The sequence below is a fragment of the Sycon ciliatum genome, chromosome 9 (assembly GCF_964019385.1).
Source record: "Sycon ciliatum chromosome 9, ocSycCili1.1, whole genome shotgun sequence".
In the NCBI taxonomy this organism is placed as follows: domain Eukaryota; kingdom Metazoa; phylum Porifera; class Calcarea; order Leucosolenida; family Sycettidae; genus Sycon; species Sycon ciliatum.
In genome coordinates, this window is record NC_088651.1 from 28,585,806 (window position 1) to 28,606,668 (window position 20,863).

At 46.2% G+C, this 20,863-nt stretch overlaps 1 protein-coding gene across 1 annotated transcript; it reads left to right on the forward strand.

Annotated features, from left to right (window-relative positions):
* The first annotated feature begins 858 nt into the window (after window positions 1-858).
* On the forward strand, window positions 859-18,866 carry LOC135824412 (sushi, von Willebrand factor type A, EGF and pentraxin domain-containing protein 1-like). Its single transcript, XM_065337147.1, has 13 exons — window positions 859-872; window positions 2,450-2,571; window positions 3,884-4,051; window positions 5,364-5,531; window positions 6,844-7,011; window positions 8,324-8,491; window positions 9,804-9,971; window positions 11,284-11,451; window positions 12,764-12,931; window positions 14,244-14,411; window positions 15,724-15,891; window positions 17,204-17,371; window positions 18,682-18,866. Exons 1-13 carry the CDS (start codon window positions 859-861, stop codon window positions 18,864-18,866), a joined length of 2,001 nt encoding a protein of 666 aa, XP_065193219.1.
* The last annotated feature ends 1,997 nt before the right edge of the window (window positions 18,867-20,863 follow it).

The following is a 20,863-nucleotide window of genomic DNA, read 5'->3' on the forward strand; positions in this document are numbered from 1 at the left end:
CATGTGGGCCTTGATCGGCTAGTCACGGACATTTGCCACAGATTTATGTCGATGACGTCAAAGCGCTTGCCTGGCTGAGCAGAAATGGCAGAGCGAAACTGGGTGTCGTACGACAGCCAAGCCTCCGGATAGTATTGCCTGTTGGCTGCAACTATGGTGGCTTGGTAGGAGAGCATCTCCTGCAGGCGGGACGGGTTGGCAGAACACACGACGTTCATGAAGAGAGTCCATGCCTCCAGCCATGTCGGCAAGTCGTGGACGCGTCGACGAACGGGCTGCGCCGCTCCACCTTCCACCACCTCCAGAGACTGGCCGCCACTGCTGAACTGCAGATGAAGCTGGCGTGGGGCAGAATACGAGGTGGCGATAGTATCGGGCAGCAGCTGGGTGAAATCTACAAAGTCACCCTTCAATATTTTCTCTCGTATAGTCTGGGGAACGGAGAGATTACCAGCGTTGGAAGACTCCGCCGAAGGTTGATTCCCAGCGGATCCAGGGGCAGTGATGGTGGCCAGCATTGGAGCGATCGCCTCCGACAAGGCAACGGTGACGGCGGAATGTACTTCCTGCCGCACAAACTGGCGCAAATCGTCATTACTGCTCCGGTCCGGGATCTGGGGAGTCGGAGAAGCTGCTGCAGCACTCTCCAGATCTTGCTCCTGCTCGTGCTCCTGCCGCGAGGATGGCGTGGCCGACGGAGATCGAGGTTCCCGTGCCGCCGAGCTCGACGTGTCCTGGATACTGAGCAGCAAACGGGCAAGAAGCTGGGGCTTTGTTCCGCTCGAATTCAGCCCACGGCCTTCCAGCTCGGCCCGCAAGTCCGACACGTTCATACGGCGTGCTTCAGAGGTAGACAACATGTTTGTCGTGCAGTAAACGGCTGCGAGGAATCTACAAGGAGTCTGAATAATTAATTCTATTCTCAACAAACAAATTCCGGTTGCTGCTCAGTGACACTGCAAAGGAAAGCGCAAGCCAAAGTCAGCGCAGCAAGAGCTACCCAAGGCGATTTGGGCGCGCATGCGCAGCAGTTGAGTGCACGTGTAAAGCCAGCTCGGTCGCAGCTAGCATGAGATAGAGAGCAGCGCATCGGTCTTATCGCTAACTAGGGTTAGCCCAAAAGCTAACCCAACATTAAACTTTTGAGCCCCGGCCAGCAAAAACCAGCACTTGTGTACTTGATATCAATCATCAAAATGTGACGTCAAAGTTTGGGACGCGCAGTGAGGTGGCGTTTGAAGATTCTTTTCGATCGACTGGGTGTCTTTGTTGTCAAAGGAGTTTCAAGTGTCTTCAAATGTCTCTGGTCAATTGATTTTAGCGCTAGGTGAGAGCTCGTCACAGGGAGGTTGAGTTTAGACACAGCGATGGCGACAGGTGTCGCGACAAGGACTTAGGTCCAGAGTTGTCAGCGTGAGACTCCCTTTACGAAGCGGCGCTGAAAGTTAGTTCGCGATCGGAATTATTTCTTTGGTGGCGATCTCGCTGAGTTTGTTCAGCAGTGGCGAGTCTTATATGCATAGCAACGAAGAGCCCTCATAAAATCGACACTGGATACTGGTGGCGACGATAGTCAGCGCTGGAGTAATAGCGACTGCGAGGAGAAGCTGAATGTCGACCCACTGAGCGGTCCGTATTTCTACATCGACAACAATGATGTTGCAGACACTGATGGAGGGCTTCTCACGGCGCAAAACAGAGCGTAGTATTATCAGTACTCTACCTTGCCAGACGACGCCAAGCTGGCTGCAGCCTGTGCTGAGAAAAGGGATCCCTAGAAAGTCAAACCGGCTGAACGCTTTGGGGCAACATCTTCACGTGCTACAAAACGCGAGTATTCGCTCGTATCATTGAAATACAATTATGCTGAAATCATGGTCTGAGTGAAAGTGTGGAAGGGAGTGGATGTCAGTGGTATTGGTCAGTACATCTATCAGTATGGCAAGCTTTGGGACAACGCTCAAACTGCCACCACAGAGGTCCCTGAACACAATTTGGAAGGCCAGCCACCAATCATCGTTTTGCACTCTGGTGTTGTAAAGAAGGTAGTGGTGTATACGGACATCTTCTTTCTGGATGCATAGCTTGGGGTAATATTTGCGAATGAACACAGCTTTCAATACTTTAAGTGTACTAAACCTACGAGCACGGCACAACACTGTGAAACAAGTGCCATCATAAACTGAACGACACCGACTGTTGGACAACAGGCGTTTCATTATACTCCTTGCACTTCACCCTCTCTGAGTCCCGCATTGTTATTATTTTTCATGAGAATTTACTTTTTACTTGACACCGAGAACTCTTACTCAGACTGTGCTTTTATCGCTCTCAATCAACACGATACTGATGCTAAAACAGTAAATGTATCATTAAATTTTGTTTTCGTTATTCTGTGCACAGCGCTGTACTGTAACGTACCTCTCATTGACAATGGCACTGCTGACAGAGCCGTTGTCCAATTCACGCACAATGTTACCTATTCTTGCCAAGAGGGTCAGCGGATCGTGGGTGATGCCACACCAAATTGCACGGCTGATGGAAATCTCACTTCAGTGCCCTACTGTCATGGTAAGTGTTCGGATGGATAACAAAGTTAATAGTGAAAAAAGTTATAAACTTTTGAGCCCCGGCCAGCAAAAACCAGCACTTGTGTACTTGATATCAATCATCAAAATGTGACGTCAAAGTTTGGGACGCGCAGTGAGGTGGCGTTTGAAGATTCTTTTCGATCGACTGGGTGTCTTTGTTGTCAAAGGAGTTTCAAGTGTCTTCAAATGTCTCTGGTCAATTGATTTTAGCGCTAGGTGAGAGCTCGTCACAGGGAGGTTGAGTTTAGACACAGCGATGGCGACAGGTGTCGCGACAAGGACTTAGGTCCAGAGTTGTCAGCGTGAGACTCCCTTTACGAAGCGGCGCTGAAAGTTAGTTCGCGATCGGAATTATTTCTTTGGTGGCGATCTCGCTGAGTTTGTTCAGCAGTGGCGAGTCTTATATGCATAGCAACGAAGAGCCCTCATAAAATCGACACTGGATACTGGTGGCGACGATAGTCAGCGCTGGAGTAATAGCGACTGCGAGGAGAAGCTGAATGTCGACCCACTGAGCGGTCCGTATTTCTACATCGACAACAATGATGTTGCAGACACTGATGGAGGGCTTCTCACGGCGCAAAACAGAGCGTAGTATTATCAGTACTCTACCTTGCCAGACGACGCCAAGCTGGCTGCAGCCTGTGCTGAGAAAAGGGATCCCTAGAAAGTCAAACCGGCTGAACGCTTTGGGGCAACATCTTCACGTGCTACAAAACGCGAGTATTCGCTCGTATCATTGAAATACAATTATGCTGAAATCATGGTCTGAGTGAAAGTGTGGAAGGGAGTGGATGTCAGTGGTATTGGTCAGTACATCTATCAGTATGGCAAGCTTTGGGACAACGCTCAAACTGCCACCACAGAGGTCCCTGAACACAATTTGGAAGGCCAGCCACCAATCATCGTTTTGCACTCTGGTGTTGTAAAGAAGGTAGTGGTGTATACGGACATCTTCTTTCTGGATGCATAGCTTGGGGTAATATTTGCGAATGAACACAGCTTTCAATACTTTAAGTGTACTAAACCTACGAGCACGGCACAACACTGTGAAACAAGTGCCATCATAAACTGAACGACACCGACTGTTGGACAACAGGCGTTTCATTATACTCCTTGCACTTCACCCTCTCTGAGTCCCGCATTGTTATTATTTTTCATGAGAATTTACTTTTTACTTGACACCGAGAACTCTTACTCAGACTGTGCTTTTATCGCTCTCAATCAACACGATACTGATGCTAAAACAGTAAATGTATCATTAAATTTTGTTTTCGTTATTCTGTGCACAGCGCTGTACTGTAACGTACCTCTCATTGACAATGGCACTGCTGACAGAGCCGTTGTCCAATTCACGCACAATGTTACCTATTCTTGCCAAGAGGGTCAGCGGATCGTGGGTGATGCCACACCAAATTGCACGGCTGATGGAAATCTCACTTCAGTGCCCTACTGTCATGGTAAGTGTTCGGATGGATAACAAAGTTAATAGTGAAAAAAGTTATAAACTTTTGAGCCCCGGCCAGCAAAAACCAGCACTTGTGTACTTGATATCAATCATCAAAATGTGACGTCAAAGTTTGGGACGCGCAGTGAGGTGGCGTTTGAAGATTCTTTTCGATCGACTGGGTGTCTTTGTTGTCAAAGGAGTTTCAAGTGTCTTCAAATGTCTCTGGTCAATTGATTTTAGCGCTAGGTGAGAGCTCGTCACAGGGAGGTTGAGTTTAGACACAGCGATGGCGACAGGTGTCGCGACAAGGACTTAGGTCCAGAGTTGTCAGCGTGAGACTCCCTTTACGAAGCGGCGCTGAAAGTTAGTTCGCGATCGGAATTATTTCTTTGGTGGCGATCTCGCTGAGTTTGTTCAGCAGTGGCGAGTCTTATATGCATAGCAACGAAGAGCCCTCATAAAATCGACACTGGATACTGGTGGCGACGATAGTCAGCGCTGGAGTAATAGCGACTGCGAGGAGAAGCTGAATGTCGACCCACTGAGCGGTCCGTATTTCTACATCGACAACAATGATGTTGCAGACACTGATGGAGGGCTTCTCACGGCGCAAAACAGAGCGTAGTATTATCAGTACTCTACCTTGCCAGACGACGCCAAGCTGGCTGCAGCCTGTGCTGAGAAAAGGGATCCCTAGAAAGTCAAACCGGCTGAACGCTTTGGGGCAACATCTTCACGTGCTACAAAACGCGAGTATTCGCTCGTATCATTGAAATACAATTATGCTGAAATCATGGTCTGAGTGAAAGTGTGGAAGGGAGTGGATGTCAGTGGTATTGGTCAGTACATCTATCAGTATGGCAAGCTTTGGGACAACGCTCAAACTGCCACCACAGAGGTCCCTGAACACAATTTGGAAGGCCAGCCACCAATCATCGTTTTGCACTCTGGTGTTGTAAAGAAGGTAGTGGTGTATACGGACATCTTCTTTCTGGATGCATAGCTTGGGGTAATATTTGCGAATGAACACAGCTTTCAATACTTTAAGTGTACTAAACCTACGAGCACGGCACAACACTGTGAAACAAGTGCCATCATAAACTGAACGACACCGACTGTTGGACAACAGGCGTTTCATTATACTCCTTGCACTTCACCCTCTCTGAGTCCCGCATTGTTATTATTTTTCATGAGAATTTACTTTTTACTTGACACCGAGAACTCTTACTCAGACTGTGCTTTTATCGCTCTCAATCAACACGATACTGATGCTAAAACAGTAAATGTATCATTAAATTTTGTTTTCGTTATTCTGTGCACAGCGCTGTACTGTAACGTACCTCTCATTGACAATGGCACTGCTGACAGAGCCGTTGTCCAATTCACGCACAATGTTACCTATTCTTGCCAAGAGGGTCAGCGGATCGTGGGTGATGCCACACCAAATTGCACGGCTGATGGAAATCTCACTTCAGTGCCCTACTGTCATGGTAAGTGTTCGGATGGATAACAAAGTTAATAGTGAAAAAAGTTATAAACTTTTGAGCCCCGGCCAGCAAAAACCAGCACTTGTGTACTTGATATCAATCATCAAAATGTGACGTCAAAGTTTGGAACGCGCAGTGAGGTGGCGTTTGAAGATTCTTTTCGATCGACTGGGTGTCTTTGTTGTCAAAGGAGTTTCAAGTGTCTTCAAATGTCTCTGGTCAATTGATTTTAGCGCTAGGTGAGAGCTCGTCACAGGGAGGTTGAGTTTAGACACAGCGATGGCGACAGGTGTCGCGACAAGGACTTAGGTCCAGAGTTGTCAGCGTGAGACTCCCTTTACGAAGCGGCGCTGAAAGTTAGTTCGCGATCGGAATTATTTCTTTGGTGGCGATCTCGCTGAGTTTGTTCAGCAGTGGCGAGTCTTATATGCATAGCAACGAAGAGCCCTCATAAAATCGACACTGGATACTGGTGGCGACGATAGTCAGCGCTGGAGTAATAGCGACTGCGAGGAGAAGCTGAATGTCGACCCACTGAGCGGTCCGTATTTCTACATCGACAACAATGATGTTGCAGACACTGATGGAGGGCTTCTCACGGCGCAAAACAGAGCGTAGTATTATCAGTACTCTACCTTGCCAGACGACGCCAAGCTGGCTGCAGCCTGTGCTGAGAAAAGGGATCCCTAGAAAGTCAAACCGGCTGAACGCTTTGGGGCAACATCTTCACGTGCTACAAAACGCGAGTATTCGCTCGTATCATTGAAATACAATTATGCTGAAATCATGGTCTGAGTGAAAGTGTGGAAGGGAGTGGATGTCAGTGGTATTGGTCAGTACATCTATCAGTATGGCAAGCTTTGGGACAACGCTCAAACTGCCACCACAGAGGTCCCTGAACACAATTTGGAAGGCCAGCCACCAATCATCGTTTTGCACTCTGGTGTTGTAAAGAAGGTAGTGGTGTATACGGACATCTTCTTTCTGGATGCATAGCTTGGGGTAATATTTGCGAATGAACACAGCTTTCAATACTTTAAGTGTACTAAACCTACGAGCACGGCACAACACTGTGAAACAAGTGCCATCATAAACTGAACGACACCGACTGTTGGACAACAGGCGTTTCATTATACTCCTTGCACTTCACCCTCTCTGAGTCCCGCATTGTTATTATTTTTCATGAGAATTTACTTTTTACTTGACACCGAGAACTCTTACTCAGACTGTGCTTTTATCGCTCTCAATCAACACGATACTGATGCTAAAACAGTAAATGTATCATTAAATTTTGTTTTCGTTATTCTGTGCACAGCGCTGTACTGTAACGTACCTCTCATTGACAATGGCACTGCTGACAGAGCCGTTGTCCAATTCACGCACAATGTTACCTATTCTTGCCAAGAGGGTCAGCGGATCGTGGGTGATGCCACACCAAATTGCACGGCTGATGGAAATCTCACTTCAGTGCCCTACTGTCATGGTAAGTGTTCGGATGGATAACAAAGTTAATAGTGAAAAAAGTTATAAACTTTTGAGCCCCGGCCAGCAAAAACCAGCACTTGTGTACTTGATATCAATCATCAAAATGTGACGTCAAAGTTTGGGACGCGCAGTGAGGTGGCGTTTGAAGATTCTTTTCGATCGACTGGGTGTCTTTGTTGTCAAAGGAGTTTCAAGTGTCTTCAAATGTCTCTGGTCAATTGATTTTAGCGCTAGGTGAGAGCTCGTCACAGGGAGGTTGAGTTTAGACACAGCGATGGCGACAGGTGTCGCGACAAGGACTTAGGTCCAGAGTTGTCAGCGTGAGACTCCCTTTACGAAGCGGCGCTGAAAGTTAGTTCGCGATCGGAATTATTTCTTTGGTGGCGATCTCGCTGAGTTTGTTCAGCAGTGGCGAGTCTTATATGCATAGCAACGAAGAGCCCTCATAAAATCGACACTGGATACTGGTGGCGACGATAGTCAGCGCTGGAGTAATAGCGACTGCGAGGAGAAGCTGAATGTCGACCCACTGAGCGGTCCGTATTTCTACATCGACAACAATGATGTTGCAGACACTGATGGAGGGCTTCTCACGGCGCAAAACAGAGCGTAGTATTATCAGTACTCTACCTTGCCAGACGACGCCAAGCTGGCTGCAGCCTGTGCTGAGAAAAGGGATCCCTAGAAAGTCAAACCGGCTGAACGCTTTGGGGCAACATCTTCACGTGCTACAAAACGCGAGTATTCGCTCGTATCATTGAAATACAATTATGCTGAAATCATGGTCTGAGTGAAAGTGTGGAAGGGAGTGGATGTCAGTGGTATTGGTCAGTACATCTATCAGTATGGCAAGCTTTGGGACAACGCTCAAACTGCCACCACAGAGGTCCCTGAACACAATTTGGAAGGCCAGCCACCAATCATCGTTTTGCACTCTGGTGTTGTAAAGAAGGTAGTGGTGTATACGGACATCTTCTTTCTGGATGCATAGCTTGGGGTAATATTTGCGAATGAACACAGCTTTCAATACTTTAAGTGTACTAAACCTACGAGCACGGCACAACACTGTGAAACAAGTGCCATCATAAACTGAACGACACCGACTGTTGGACAACAGGCGTTTCATTATACTCCTTGCACTTCACCCTCTCTGAGTCCCGCATTGTTATTATTTTTCATGAGAATTTACTTTTTACTTGACACCGAGAACTCTTACTCAGACTGTGCTTTTATCGCTCTCAATCAACACGATACTGATGCTAAAACAGTAAATGTATCATTAAATTTTGTTTTCGTTATTCTGTGCACAGCGCTGTACTGTAACGTACCTCTCATTGACAATGGCACTGCTGACAGAGCCGTTGTCCAATTCACGCACAATGTTACCTATTCTTGCCAAGAGGGTCAGCGGATCGTGGGTGATGCCACACCAAATTGCACGGCTGATGGAAATCTCACTTCAGTGCCCTACTGTCATGGTAAGTGTTCGGATGGATAACAAAGTTAATAGTGAAAAAAGTTATAAACTTTTGAGCCCCGGCCAGCAAAAACCAGCACTTGTGTACTTGATATCAATCATCAAAATGTGACGTCAAAGTTTGGGACGCGCAGTGAGGTGGCGTTTGAAGATTCTTTTCGATCGACTGGGTGTCTTTGTTGTCAAAGGAGTTTCAAGTGTCTTCAAATGTCTCTGGTCAATTGATTTTAGCGCTAGGTGAGAGCTCGTCACAGGGAGGTTGAGTTTAGACACAGCGATGGCGACAGGTGTCGCGACAAGGACTTAGGTCCAGAGTTGTCAGCGTGAGACTCCCTTTACGAAGCGGCGCTGAAAGTTAGTTCGCGATCGGAATTATTTCTTTGGTGGCGATCTCGCTGAGTTTGTTCAGCAGTGGCGAGTCTTATATGCATAGCAACGAAGAGCCCTCATAAAATCGACACTGGATACTGGTGGCGACGATAGTCAGCGCTGGAGTAATAGCGACTGCGAGGAGAAGCTGAATGTCGACCCACTGAGCGGTCCGTATTTCTACATCGACAACAATGATGTTGCAGACACTGATGGAGGGCTTCTCACGGCGCAAAACAGAGCGTAGTATTATCAGTACTCTACCTTGCCAGACGACGCCAAGCTGGCTGCAGCCTGTGCTGAGAAAAGGGATCCCTAGAAAGTCAAACCGGCTGAACGCTTTGGGGCAACATCTTCACGTGCTACAAAACGCGAGTATTCGCTCGTATCATTGAAATACAATTATGCTGAAATCATGGTCTGAGTGAAAGTGTGGAAGGGAGTGGATGTCAGTGGTATTGGTCAGTACATCTATCAGTATGGCAAGCTTTGGGACAACGCTCAAACTGCCACCACAGAGGTCCCTGAACACAATTTGGAAGGCCAGCCACCAATCATCGTTTTGCACTCTGGTGTTGTAAAGAAGGTAGTGGTGTATACGGACATCTTCTTTCTGGATGCATAGCTTGGGGTAATATTTGCGAATGAACACAGCTTTCAATACTTTAAGTGTACTAAACCTACGAGCACGGCACAACACTGTGAAACAAGTGCCATCATAAACTGAACGACACCGACTGTTGGACAACAGGCGTTTCATTATACTCCTTGCACTTCACCCTCTCTGAGTCCCGCATTGTTATTATTTTTCATGAGAATTTACTTTTTACTTGACACCGAGAACTCTTACTCAGACTGTGCTTTTATCGCTCTCAATCAACACGATACTGATGCTAAAACAGTAAATGTATCATTAAATTTTGTTTTCGTTATTCTGTGCACAGCGCTGTACTGTAACGTACCTCTCATTGACAATGGCACTGCTGACAGAGCCGTTGTCCAATTCACGCACAATGTTACCTATTCTTGCCAAGAGGGTCAGCGGATCGTGGGTGATGCCACACCAAATTGCACGGCTGATGGAAATCTCACTTCAGTGCCCTACTGTCATGGTAAGTGTTCGGATGGATAACAAAGTTAATAGTGAAAAAAGTTATAAACTTTTGAGCCCCGGCCAGCAAAAACCAGCACTTGTGTACTTGATATCAATCATCAAAATGTGACGTCAAAGTTTGGAACGCGCAGTGAGGTGGCGTTTGAAGATTCTTTTCGATCGACTGGGTGTCTTTGTTGTCAAAGGAGTTTCAAGTGTCTTCAAATGTCTCTGGTCAATTGATTTTAGCGCTAGGTGAGAGCTCGTCACAGGGAGGTTGAGTTTAGACACAGCGATGGCGACAGGTGTCGCGACAAGGACTTAGGTCCAGAGTTGTCAGCGTGAGACTCCCTTTACGAAGCGGCGCTGAAAGTTAGTTCGCGATCGGAATTATTTCTTTGGTGGCGATCTCGCTGAGTTTGTTCAGCAGTGGCGAGTCTTATATGCATAGCAACGAAGAGCCCTCATAAAATCGACACTGGATACTGGTGGCGACGATAGTCAGCGCTGGAGTAATAGCGACTGCGAGGAGAAGCTGAATGTCGACCCACTGAGCGGTCCGTATTTCTACATCGACAACAATGATGTTGCAGACACTGATGGAGGGCTTCTCACGGCGCAAAACAGAGCGTAGTATTATCAGTACTCTACCTTGCCAGACGACGCCAAGCTGGCTGCAGCCTGTGCTGAGAAAAGGGATCCCTAGAAAGTCAAACCGGCTGAACGCTTTGGGGCAACATCTTCACGTGCTACAAAACGCGAGTATTCGCTCGTATCATTGAAATACAATTATGCTGAAATCATGGTCTGAGTGAAAGTGTGGAAGGGAGTGGATGTCAGTGGTATTGGTCAGTACATCTATCAGTATGGCAAGCTTTGGGACAACGCTCAAACTGCCACCACAGAGGTCCCTGAACACAATTTGGAAGGCCAGCCACCAATCATCGTTTTGCACTCTGGTGTTGTAAAGAAGGTAGTGGTGTATACGGACATCTTCTTTCTGGATGCATAGCTTGGGGTAATATTTGCGAATGAACACAGCTTTCAATACTTTAAGTGTACTAAACCTACGAGCACGGCACAACACTGTGAAACAAGTGCCATCATAAACTGAACGACACCGACTGTTGGACAACAGGCGTTTCATTATACTCCTTGCACTTCACCCTCTCTGAGTCCCGCATTGTTATTATTTTTCATGAGAATTTACTTTTTACTTGACACCGAGAACTCTTACTCAGACTGTGCTTTTATCGCTCTCAATCAACACGATACTGATGCTAAAACAGTAAATGTATCATTAAATTTTGTTTTCGTTATTCTGTGCACAGCGCTGTACTGTAACGTACCTCTCATTGACAATGGCACTGCTGACAGAGCCGTTGTCCAATTCACGCACAATGTTACCTATTCTTGCCAAGAGGGTCAGCGGATCGTGGGTGATGCCACACCAAATTGCACGGCTGATGGAAATCTCACTTCAGTGCCCTACTGTCATGGTAAGTGTTCGGATGGATAACAAAGTTAATAGTGAAAAAAGTTATAAACTTTTGAGCCCCGGCCAGCAAAAACCAGCACTTGTGTACTTGATATCAATCATCAAAATGTGACGTCAAAGTTTGGGACGCGCAGTGAGGTGGCGTTTGAAGATTCTTTTCGATCGACTGGGTGTCTTTGTTGTCAAAGGAGTTTCAAGTGTCTTCAAATGTCTCTGGTCAATTGATTTTAGCGCTAGGTGAGAGCTCGTCACAGGGAGGTTGAGTTTAGACACAGCGATGGCGACAGGTGTCGCGACAAGGACTTAGGTCCAGAGTTGTCAGCGTGAGACTCCCTTTACGAAGCGGCGCTGAAAGTTAGTTCGCGATCGGAATTATTTCTTTGGTGGCGATCTCGCTGAGTTTGTTCAGCAGTGGCGAGTCTTATATGCATAGCAACGAAGAGCCCTCATAAAATCGACACTGGATACTGGTGGCGACGATAGTCAGCGCTGGAGTAATAGCGACTGCGAGGAGAAGCTGAATGTCGACCCACTGAGCGGTCCGTATTTCTACATCGACAACAATGATGTTGCAGACACTGATGGAGGGCTTCTCACGGCGCAAAACAGAGCGTAGTATTATCAGTACTCTACCTTGCCAGACGACGCCAAGCTGGCTGCAGCCTGTGCTGAGAAAAGGGATCCCTAGAAAGTCAAACCGGCTGAACGCTTTGGGGCAACATCTTCACGTGCTACAAAACGCGAGTATTCGCTCGTATCATTGAAATACAATTATGCTGAAATCATGGTCTGAGTGAAAGTGTGGAAGGGAGTGGATGTCAGTGGTATTGGTCAGTACATCTATCAGTATGGCAAGCTTTGGGACAACGCTCAAACTGCCACCACAGAGGTCCCTGAACACAATTTGGAAGGCCAGCCACCAATCATCGTTTTGCACTCTGGTGTTGTAAAGAAGGTAGTGGTGTATACGGACATCTTCTTTCTGGATGCATAGCTTGGGGTAATATTTGCGAATGAACACAGCTTTCAATACTTTAAGTGTACTAAACCTACGAGCACGGCACAACACTGTGAAACAAGTGCCATCATAAACTGAACGACACCGACTGTTGGACAACAGGCGTTTCATTATACTCCTTGCACTTCACCCTCTCTGAGTCCCGCATTGTTATTATTTTTCATGAGAATTTACTTTTTACTTGACACCGAGAACTCTTACTCAGACTGTGCTTTTATCGCTCTCAATCAACACGATACTGATGCTAAAACAGTAAATGTATCATTAAATTTTGTTTTCGTTATTCTGTGCACAGCGCTGTACTGTAACGTACCTCTCATTGACAATGGCACTGCTGACAGAGCCGTTGTCCAATTCACGCACAATGTTACCTATTCTTGCCAAGAGGGTCAGCGGATCGTGGGTGATGCCACACCAAATTGCACGGCTGATGGAAATCTCACTTCAGTGCCCTACTGTCATGGTAAGTGTTCGGATGGATAACAAAGTTAATAGTGAAAAAAGTTATAAACTTTTGAGCCCCGGCCACCAAAAACCAGCACTTGTGTACTTGATATCAATCATCAAAATGTGACGTCAAAGTTTGGGACGCGCAGTGAGGTGGCGTTTGAAGATTCTTTTCGATCGACTGGGTGTCTTTGTTGTCAAAGGAGTTTCAAGTGTCTTCAAATGTCTCTGGTCAATTGATTTTAGCGCTAGGTGAGAGCTCGTCACAGGGAGGTTGAGTTTAGACACAGCGATGGCGACAGGTGTCGCGACAAGGACTTAGGTCCAGAGTTGTCAGCGTGAGACTCCCTTTACGAAGCGGCGCTGAAAGTTAGTTCGCGATCGGAATTATTTCTTTGGTGGCGATCTCGCTGAGTTTGTTCAGCAGTGGCGAGTCTTATATGCATAGCAACGAAGAGCCCTCATAAAATCGACACTGGATACTGGTGGCGACGATAGTCAGCGCTGGAGTAATAGCGACTGCGAGGAGAAGCTGAATGTCGACCCACTGAGCGGTCCGTATTTCTACATCGACAACAATGATGTTGCAGACACTGATGGAGGGCTTCTCACGGCGCAAAACAGAGCGTAGTATTATCAGTACTCTACCTTGCCAGACGACGCCAAGCTGGCTGCAGCCTGTGCTGAGAAAAGGGATCCCTAGAAAGTCAAACCGGCTGAACGCTTTGGGGCAACATCTTCACGTGCTACAAAACGCGAGTATTCGCTCGTATCATTGAAATACAATTATGCTGAAATCATGGTCTGAGTGAAAGTGTGGAAGGGAGTGGATGTCAGTGGTATTGGTCAGTACATCTATCAGTATGGCAAGCTTTGGGACAACGCTCAAACTGCCACCACAGAGGTCCCTGAACACAATTTGGAAGGCCAGCCACCAATCATCGTTTTGCACTCTGGTGTTGTAAAGAAGGTAGTGGTGTATACGGACATCTTCTTTCTGGATGCATAGCTTGGGGTAATATTTGCGAATGAACACAGCTTTCAATACTTTAAGTGTACTAAACCTACGAGCACGGCACAACACTGTGAAACAAGTGCCATCATAAACTGAACGACACCGACTGTTGGACAACAGGCGTTTCATTATACTCCTTGCACTTCACCCTCTCTGAGTCCCGCATTGTTATTATTTTTCATGAGAATTTACTTTTTACTTGACACCGAGAACTCTTACTCAGACTGTGCTTTTATCGCTCTCAATCAACACGATACTGATGCTAAAACAGTAAATGTATCATTAAATTTTGTTTTCGTTATTCTGTGCACAGCGCTGTACTGTAACGTACCTCTCATTGACAATGGCACTGCTGACAGAGCCGTTGTCCAATTCACGCACAATGTTACCTATTCTTGCCAAGAGGGTCAGCGGATCGTGGGTGATGCCACACCAAATTGCACGGCTGATGGAAATCTCACTTCAGTGCCCTACTGTCATGGTAAGTGTTCGGATGGATAACAAAGTTAATAGTGAAAAAAGTTATAAACTTTTGAGCCCCGGCCAGCAAAAACCAGCACTTGTGTACTTGATATCAATCATCAAAATGTGACGTCAAAGTTTGGGACGCGCAGTGAGGTGGCGTTTGAAGATTCTTTTCGATCGACTGGGTGTCTTTGTTGTCAAAGGAGTTTCAAGTGTCTTCAAATGTCTCTGGTCAATTGATTTTAGCGCTAGGTGAGAGCTCGTCACAGGGAGGTTGAGTTTAGACACAGCGATGGCGACAGGTGTCGCGACAAGGACTTAGGTCCAGAGTTGTCAGCGTGAGACTCCCTTTACGAAGCGGCGCTGAAAGTTAGTTCGCGATCGGAATTATTTCTTTGGTGGCGATCTCGCTGAGTTTGTTCAGCAGTGGCGAGTCTTATATGCATAGCAACGAAGAGCCCTCATAAAATCGACACTGGATACTGGTGGCGACGATAGTCAGCGCTGGAGTAATAGCGACTGCGAGGAGAAGCTGAATGTCGACCCACTGAGCGGTCCGTATTTCTACATCGACAACAATGATGTTGCAGACACTGATGGAGGGCTTCTCACGGCGCAAAACAGAGCGTAGTATTATCAGTACTCTACCTTGCCAGACGACGCCAAGCTGGCTGCAGCCTGTGCTGAGAAAAGGGATCCCTAGAAAGTCAAACCGGCTGAACGCTTTGGGGCAACATCTTCACGTGCTACAAAACGCGAGTATTCGCTCGTATCATTGAAATACAATTATGCTGAAATCATGGTCTGAGTGAAAGTGTGGAAGGGAGTGGATGTCAGTGGTATTGGTCAGTACATCTATCAGTATGGCAAGCTTTGGGACAACGCTCAAACTGCCACCACAGAGGTCCCTGAACACAATTTGGAAGGCCAGCCACCAATCATCGTTTTGCACTCTGGTGTTGTAAAGAAGGTAGTGGTGTATACGGACATCTTCTTTCTGGATGCATAGCTTGGGGTAATATTTGCGAATGAACACAGCTTTCAATACTTTAAGTGTACTAAACCTACGAGCACGGCACAACACTGTGAAACAAGTGCCATCATAAACTGAACGACACCGACTGTTGGACAACAGGCGTTTCATTATACTCCTTGCACTTCACCCTCTCTGAGTCCCGCATTGTTATTATTTTTCATGAGAATTTACTTTTTACTTGACACCGAGAACTCTTACTCAGACTGTGCTTTTATCGCTCTCAATCAACACGATACTGATGCTAAAACAGTAAATGTATCATTAAATTTTGTTTTCGTTATTCTGTGCACAGCGCTGTACTGTAACGTACCTCTCATTGACAATGGCACTGCTGACAGAGCCGTTGTCCAATTCACGCACAATGTTACCTATTCTTGCCAAGAGGGTCAGCGGATCGTGGGTGATGCCACACCAAATTGCACGGCTGATGGAAATCTCACTTCAGTGCCCTACTGTCATGGTAAGTGTTCGGATGGATAACAAAGTTAATAGTGAAAAAAGTTATAAACTTTTGAGCCCCGGCCAGCAAAAACCAGCACTTGTGTACTTGATATCAATCATCAAAATGTGACGTCAAAGTTTGGGACGCGCAGTGAGGCGGCGTTTGAAGATTCTTTTCGATCGACTGGGTGTCTTTGTTGTCAAAGGAGTTTCAAGTGTCTTCAAATGTCTCTGGTCAATTGATTTTAGCGCTAGGTGAGAGCTCGTCACAGGGAGGTTGAGTTTAGACACAGCGATGGCGACAGGTGTCGCGACAAGGATTTAGGTCCAGAGTTGTCAGCGTGAGACTCCCTTTACGAAGCGGCGCTGAAAGTTAGTTCGCGATCGGAATTATTTCTTTGGTGGCGATCTCGCTGAGTTTGTTCAGCAGTGGCGAGTCTTATATGCATAGCAACGAAGAGCCCTCATAAAATCGACACTGGATACTGGTGGCGACGATAGTCAGCGCTGGAGTAATAGCGACTGCGAGGAGAAGCTGAATGTCGACCCACTGAGCGGTCCGTATTTCTACATCGACAACAATGATGTTGCAGACACTGATGGAGGGCTTCTCACGGCGCAAAACAGAGCGTAGTATTATCAGTACTCTACCTTGCCAGACGACGCCAAGCTGGCTGCAGCCTGTGCTGAGAAAAGGGATCCCTAGAAAGTCAAACCGGCTGAACGCTTTGGGGCAACATCTTCACGTGCTACAAAACGCGAGTATTCGCTCGTATCATTGAAATACAATTATGCTGAAATCATGGTCTGAGTGAAAGTGTGGAAGGGAGTGGATGTCAGTGGTATTGGTCAGTACATCTATCAGTATGGCAAGCTTTGGGACAACGCTCAAACTGCCACCACAGAGGTCCCTGAACACAATTTGGAAGGCCAGCCACCAATCATCGTTTTGCACTCTGGTGTTGTAAAGAAGGTAGTGGTGTATACGGACATCTTCTTTCTGGATGCATAGCTTGGGGTAATATTTGCGAATGAACACAGCTTTCAATACTTTAAGTGTACTAAACCTACGAGCACGGCACAACACTGTGAAACAAGTGCCATCATAAACTGAACGACACCGACTGTTGGACAACAGGCGTTTCATTATACTCCTTGCACTTCACCCTCTCTGAGTCCCGCATTGTTATTATTTTTCATGAGAATTTACTTTTTACTTGACACCGAGAACTCTTACTCAGACTGTGCTTTTATCGCTCTCAATCAACACGATACTGATGCTAAAACAGTAAATGTATCATTAAATTTTGTTTTCGTTATTCTGTGCACAGCGCTGTACTGTAACGTACCTCTCATTGACAATGGCACTGCTGACAGAGCCGTTGTCCAATTCACGCACAATGTTACCTATTCTTGCCAAGAGGGTCAGCGGATCGTGGGTGATGCCACACCAAATTGCACGGCTGATGGAAATCTCACTTCAGTGCCCTACTGTCATGGTAAGTGTTCGGATGGATAACAAAGTTAATAGTGAAAAAAGTTATAAACTTTTGAGCCCCGGCCAGCAAAAACCAGCACTTGTGTACTTGATATCAATCATCAAAATGTGACGTCAAAGTTTGGGACGCGCAGTGAGGTGGCGTTTGAAGATTCTTTTCGATCGACTGGGTGTCTTTGTTGTCAAAGGAGTTTCAAGTGTCTTCAAATGTCTCTGGTCAATTGATTTTAGCGCTAGGTGAGAGCTCGTCACAGGGAGGTTGAGTTTAGACACAGCGATGGCGACAGGTGTCGCGACAAGGACTTAGGTCCAGAGTTGTCAGCGTGAGACTCCCTTTACGAAGCGGCGCTGAAAGTTAGTTCGCGATCGGAATTATTTCTTTGGTGGCGATCTCGCTGAGTTTGTTCAGCAGTGGCGAGTCTTATATGCATAGCAACGAAGAGCCCTCATAAAATCGACACTGGATACTGGTGGCGACGATAGTCAGCGCTGGAGTAATAGCGACTGCGAGGAGAAGCTGAATGTCGACCCACTGAGCGGTCCGTATTTCTACATCGACAACAATGATGTTGCAGACACTGATGGAGGGCTTCACACGGCGCAAAACAGAGCGTAGTATTATCAGTACTCTACCTTGCCAGACGACGCCAGCTGGCTGCAGCCTGTGCTGAGAAAAGGGATCCCTAAAAATTCAAACCGGCTGCACTCTTCAGGCAACATCTTCACGTGCTGCAAAACGCGAGTATTCGCTCGTATCATTGAAATACAATTATGCTGAAATCATGGTCTGAGTGAAAGTAAACAAGGGAATGGATGTCAGTGGTATTGGTCAGTACATCTATCAGTATGGCAAGCTTTGGGACAACGCTCAAACTGCCACCACAAAGATCCCTGAACACAATTTGGAATCCCAGCCACCAATCATCGTTTTGCACTCTGGTGTTGTAAAGAAGGTAGTGGTGTATACGGACATCATCTTTCTGGATGCATTGCTTGGGGTTATATTTGTGAATGAACACAGCTTTCAATACTTTAAGTTCACTAAACCTACGAGCACGGCACAACACTGTGAAACAAGTTCCATCATAAACTGAACGGCACCGACTGTTGGACAACAGGCGTTTCATTATACTCCTTGCACTTCACCCTCTCTGAGTCTCGCATTGTTATTATTTCTCATGAGAATTTACTTTTTACTTGACACCGAGAACTCTTACGCAGACTGCGTATTTATTGCTCTCAATCAACACTATACTGATGCTAAAATAGTAAATGTATCATTAAATTTTGTTTTCGTTATTCTGTGCACAGCGCTGTACTGTAACGTACCTGTCATTGCCAATGGCACTGCTGACAGAACCGTTGTCCAATTCACGCACAGTGTTACCTATTCTTGCCAAGAGGGTCAGGGGATCGTGGGTGATGCCACACCAAATTGCACGGCTGATGGAAATCTCACTTCAGTGCCCTACTGTGATGGTAAGGGTTCGGATTGATAACAAAGTTAATAGTGGAAAGTTATAAAATGATAATACTCCAACTAGCGAAGATTGAGTAATACTCCAAGTATGAACTTTTTTCTGGAGTTCCGGAGAGTTTCAGGCAGGAAGAATACCCTCACTAGAACCGTCAAAACTAGGGATAATTTCCATTCTTCTTTTTCTTCTCTTGACCTTATGTCCAGTTCTCAATTGCAGTGTATCTGCTATACAATTTGGAATGATTAATTCTTCACTCAGGCTACGTACTGGCATGAGTAACGCCATACTCATTGAACCTGGTGATACGTTTCAGTACACATGTCAGGATGGGTACTTTTTTCAAGGAAGTTCCACAGTTACATGTTTTGGTGATGGTAGTCTTCGTCCAGTACCATTATGTTATTGTAAGTACTTCAATCATGTACATTATTTCTTGCTTGTTTCTTCTTCATATATCGTGCTGTGCTTTGCTGTTGGAGTGCACATGCAAGATGTGCTAAAGCTGATTGACAGGTGTAGACCATCAGTACCGTTGGTCAGTGTCGTGCATTGTTGTCGCACGAGAGGTTTGTTTAGTAACTGGTGGTGTTTGAGGACATTATAGCGTAACTTGTAGTTCCTTGGCCTTCATTTCTACTTATAAATCAATCCTTGGCTCTGCAGCCGAGTCTAACATTGTTCCTGTTATCCTCTTTCTGCGTGCAGTTCCCGAATGCAGTGTGCCTGCTATTGCACATGGCACTGCTGATAGGATGGATATTCAGTATAATGATACTGTTATCTATTCTTGCAACAAGGGATTTTTGCTTGAAGGTGATAGCACACCAAATTGCACCATCAGAAACAAGCTTACTTCGGTACCAATCTGCATTCGTAAGTATTGCAAGGACGTTTGTGGTATGTAAATAATAGACGGAGGAAAAAACAGTTTTATTTAAAGTAACAATGAAAGAACAAACCCCGCCGTCATGATTGTTTTTATTTTTTCTGTAAGAAAGTCCATTATCTTCCCGAATATGTGCGAGAAGTGGTGGCAGGGCCAGGCTGCTCTGCCGACCTTGAACGTGTCAACGTCTACACAGACAAAACGTGCCATAGTGCAGTAGAACCACATGCATTTTTCTGATTTCTTCTTGTGTGTATGATTTATTGCATTTTAACCCATTGTGGTAATTTGCCCGTAAAAAAAGGAGAACCATAGCGAGGGGAAGAGGAGGGGGAATGAATAATAGTGAGGAACAATGACAATGGATAGATGGTCGTGAGAGAAGCAGAGTGAAAGATAACGTCACATTGTGATAAGGAGGGGGGGGGGGGTGCTAGTGAGGCGCTGGTCTAAACCGTTGCATAAGGTGTCGGCGGCTGTTTGCCAGTTCAGGTGCAGCAGATACTTGTTGCACTTTTTCTTGAAGGACTGGAGCAGTCTGGGTTGCGGGCGTGCTAGTAGAATGGTCTCTGGTAGGCTGTTCCACCAGGAAATAATGCAGTCTTAGTAGGAACCCTGGAGGCTGCTACAAGAGCTCACGGGCAACTTTGACTTGAGTTGGAGCAGGTGGCAGTGGGCCATCTCCACGGCTAACCTAGTGGATCGACCACCCACTGGTCTGGGTTGGTTGGAGGTGGAAGGAAGGGCTTGTTGTTGGAAGGTAGGTCAACTTGAAGGTGAATGAAAGCGCAGCAACTAGACGGCAGTGCATCAGATTATGAGCCACGCAACACTAAAAGGTGGCTTAGAATTTTGCCAACAAATCGAGAAAATAAAGAAAACGTTACTGTTGACAAAATTCTACTTTTAGGTTTTCAACAGCCGCTTGTAAAAGCTGTGGCTCAAACAAGCAGAAAAACGGCAGAAAGTCGCCGTTCAGCCATTTCCATGGTAATAGTGACGTAAACAAGTGCTTTTTTCGGTGAATGGCGGAATCGCGCCCGGGTGACCGCGGCCTAACAAACAGTTCACTAACAGCATTGAACACAGCCCCTCTTTCACTTCGTGAATACAATAGACCAATTGA

Excerpts from the sequence above, each read along its gene's own strand:
- LOC135824412 (XM_065337147.1), top strand. Across the intron at positions 5,532-6,843 it reads TTCAGTGCCCTACTGTCATG|CGCTGTACTGTAACGTACCT; the intron begins GTAAGTGTTCGG and ends TTCTGTGCACAG. Across the intron at positions 8,492-9,803 it reads TTCAGTGCCCTACTGTCATG|CGCTGTACTGTAACGTACCT; the intron begins GTAAGTGTTCGG and ends TTCTGTGCACAG.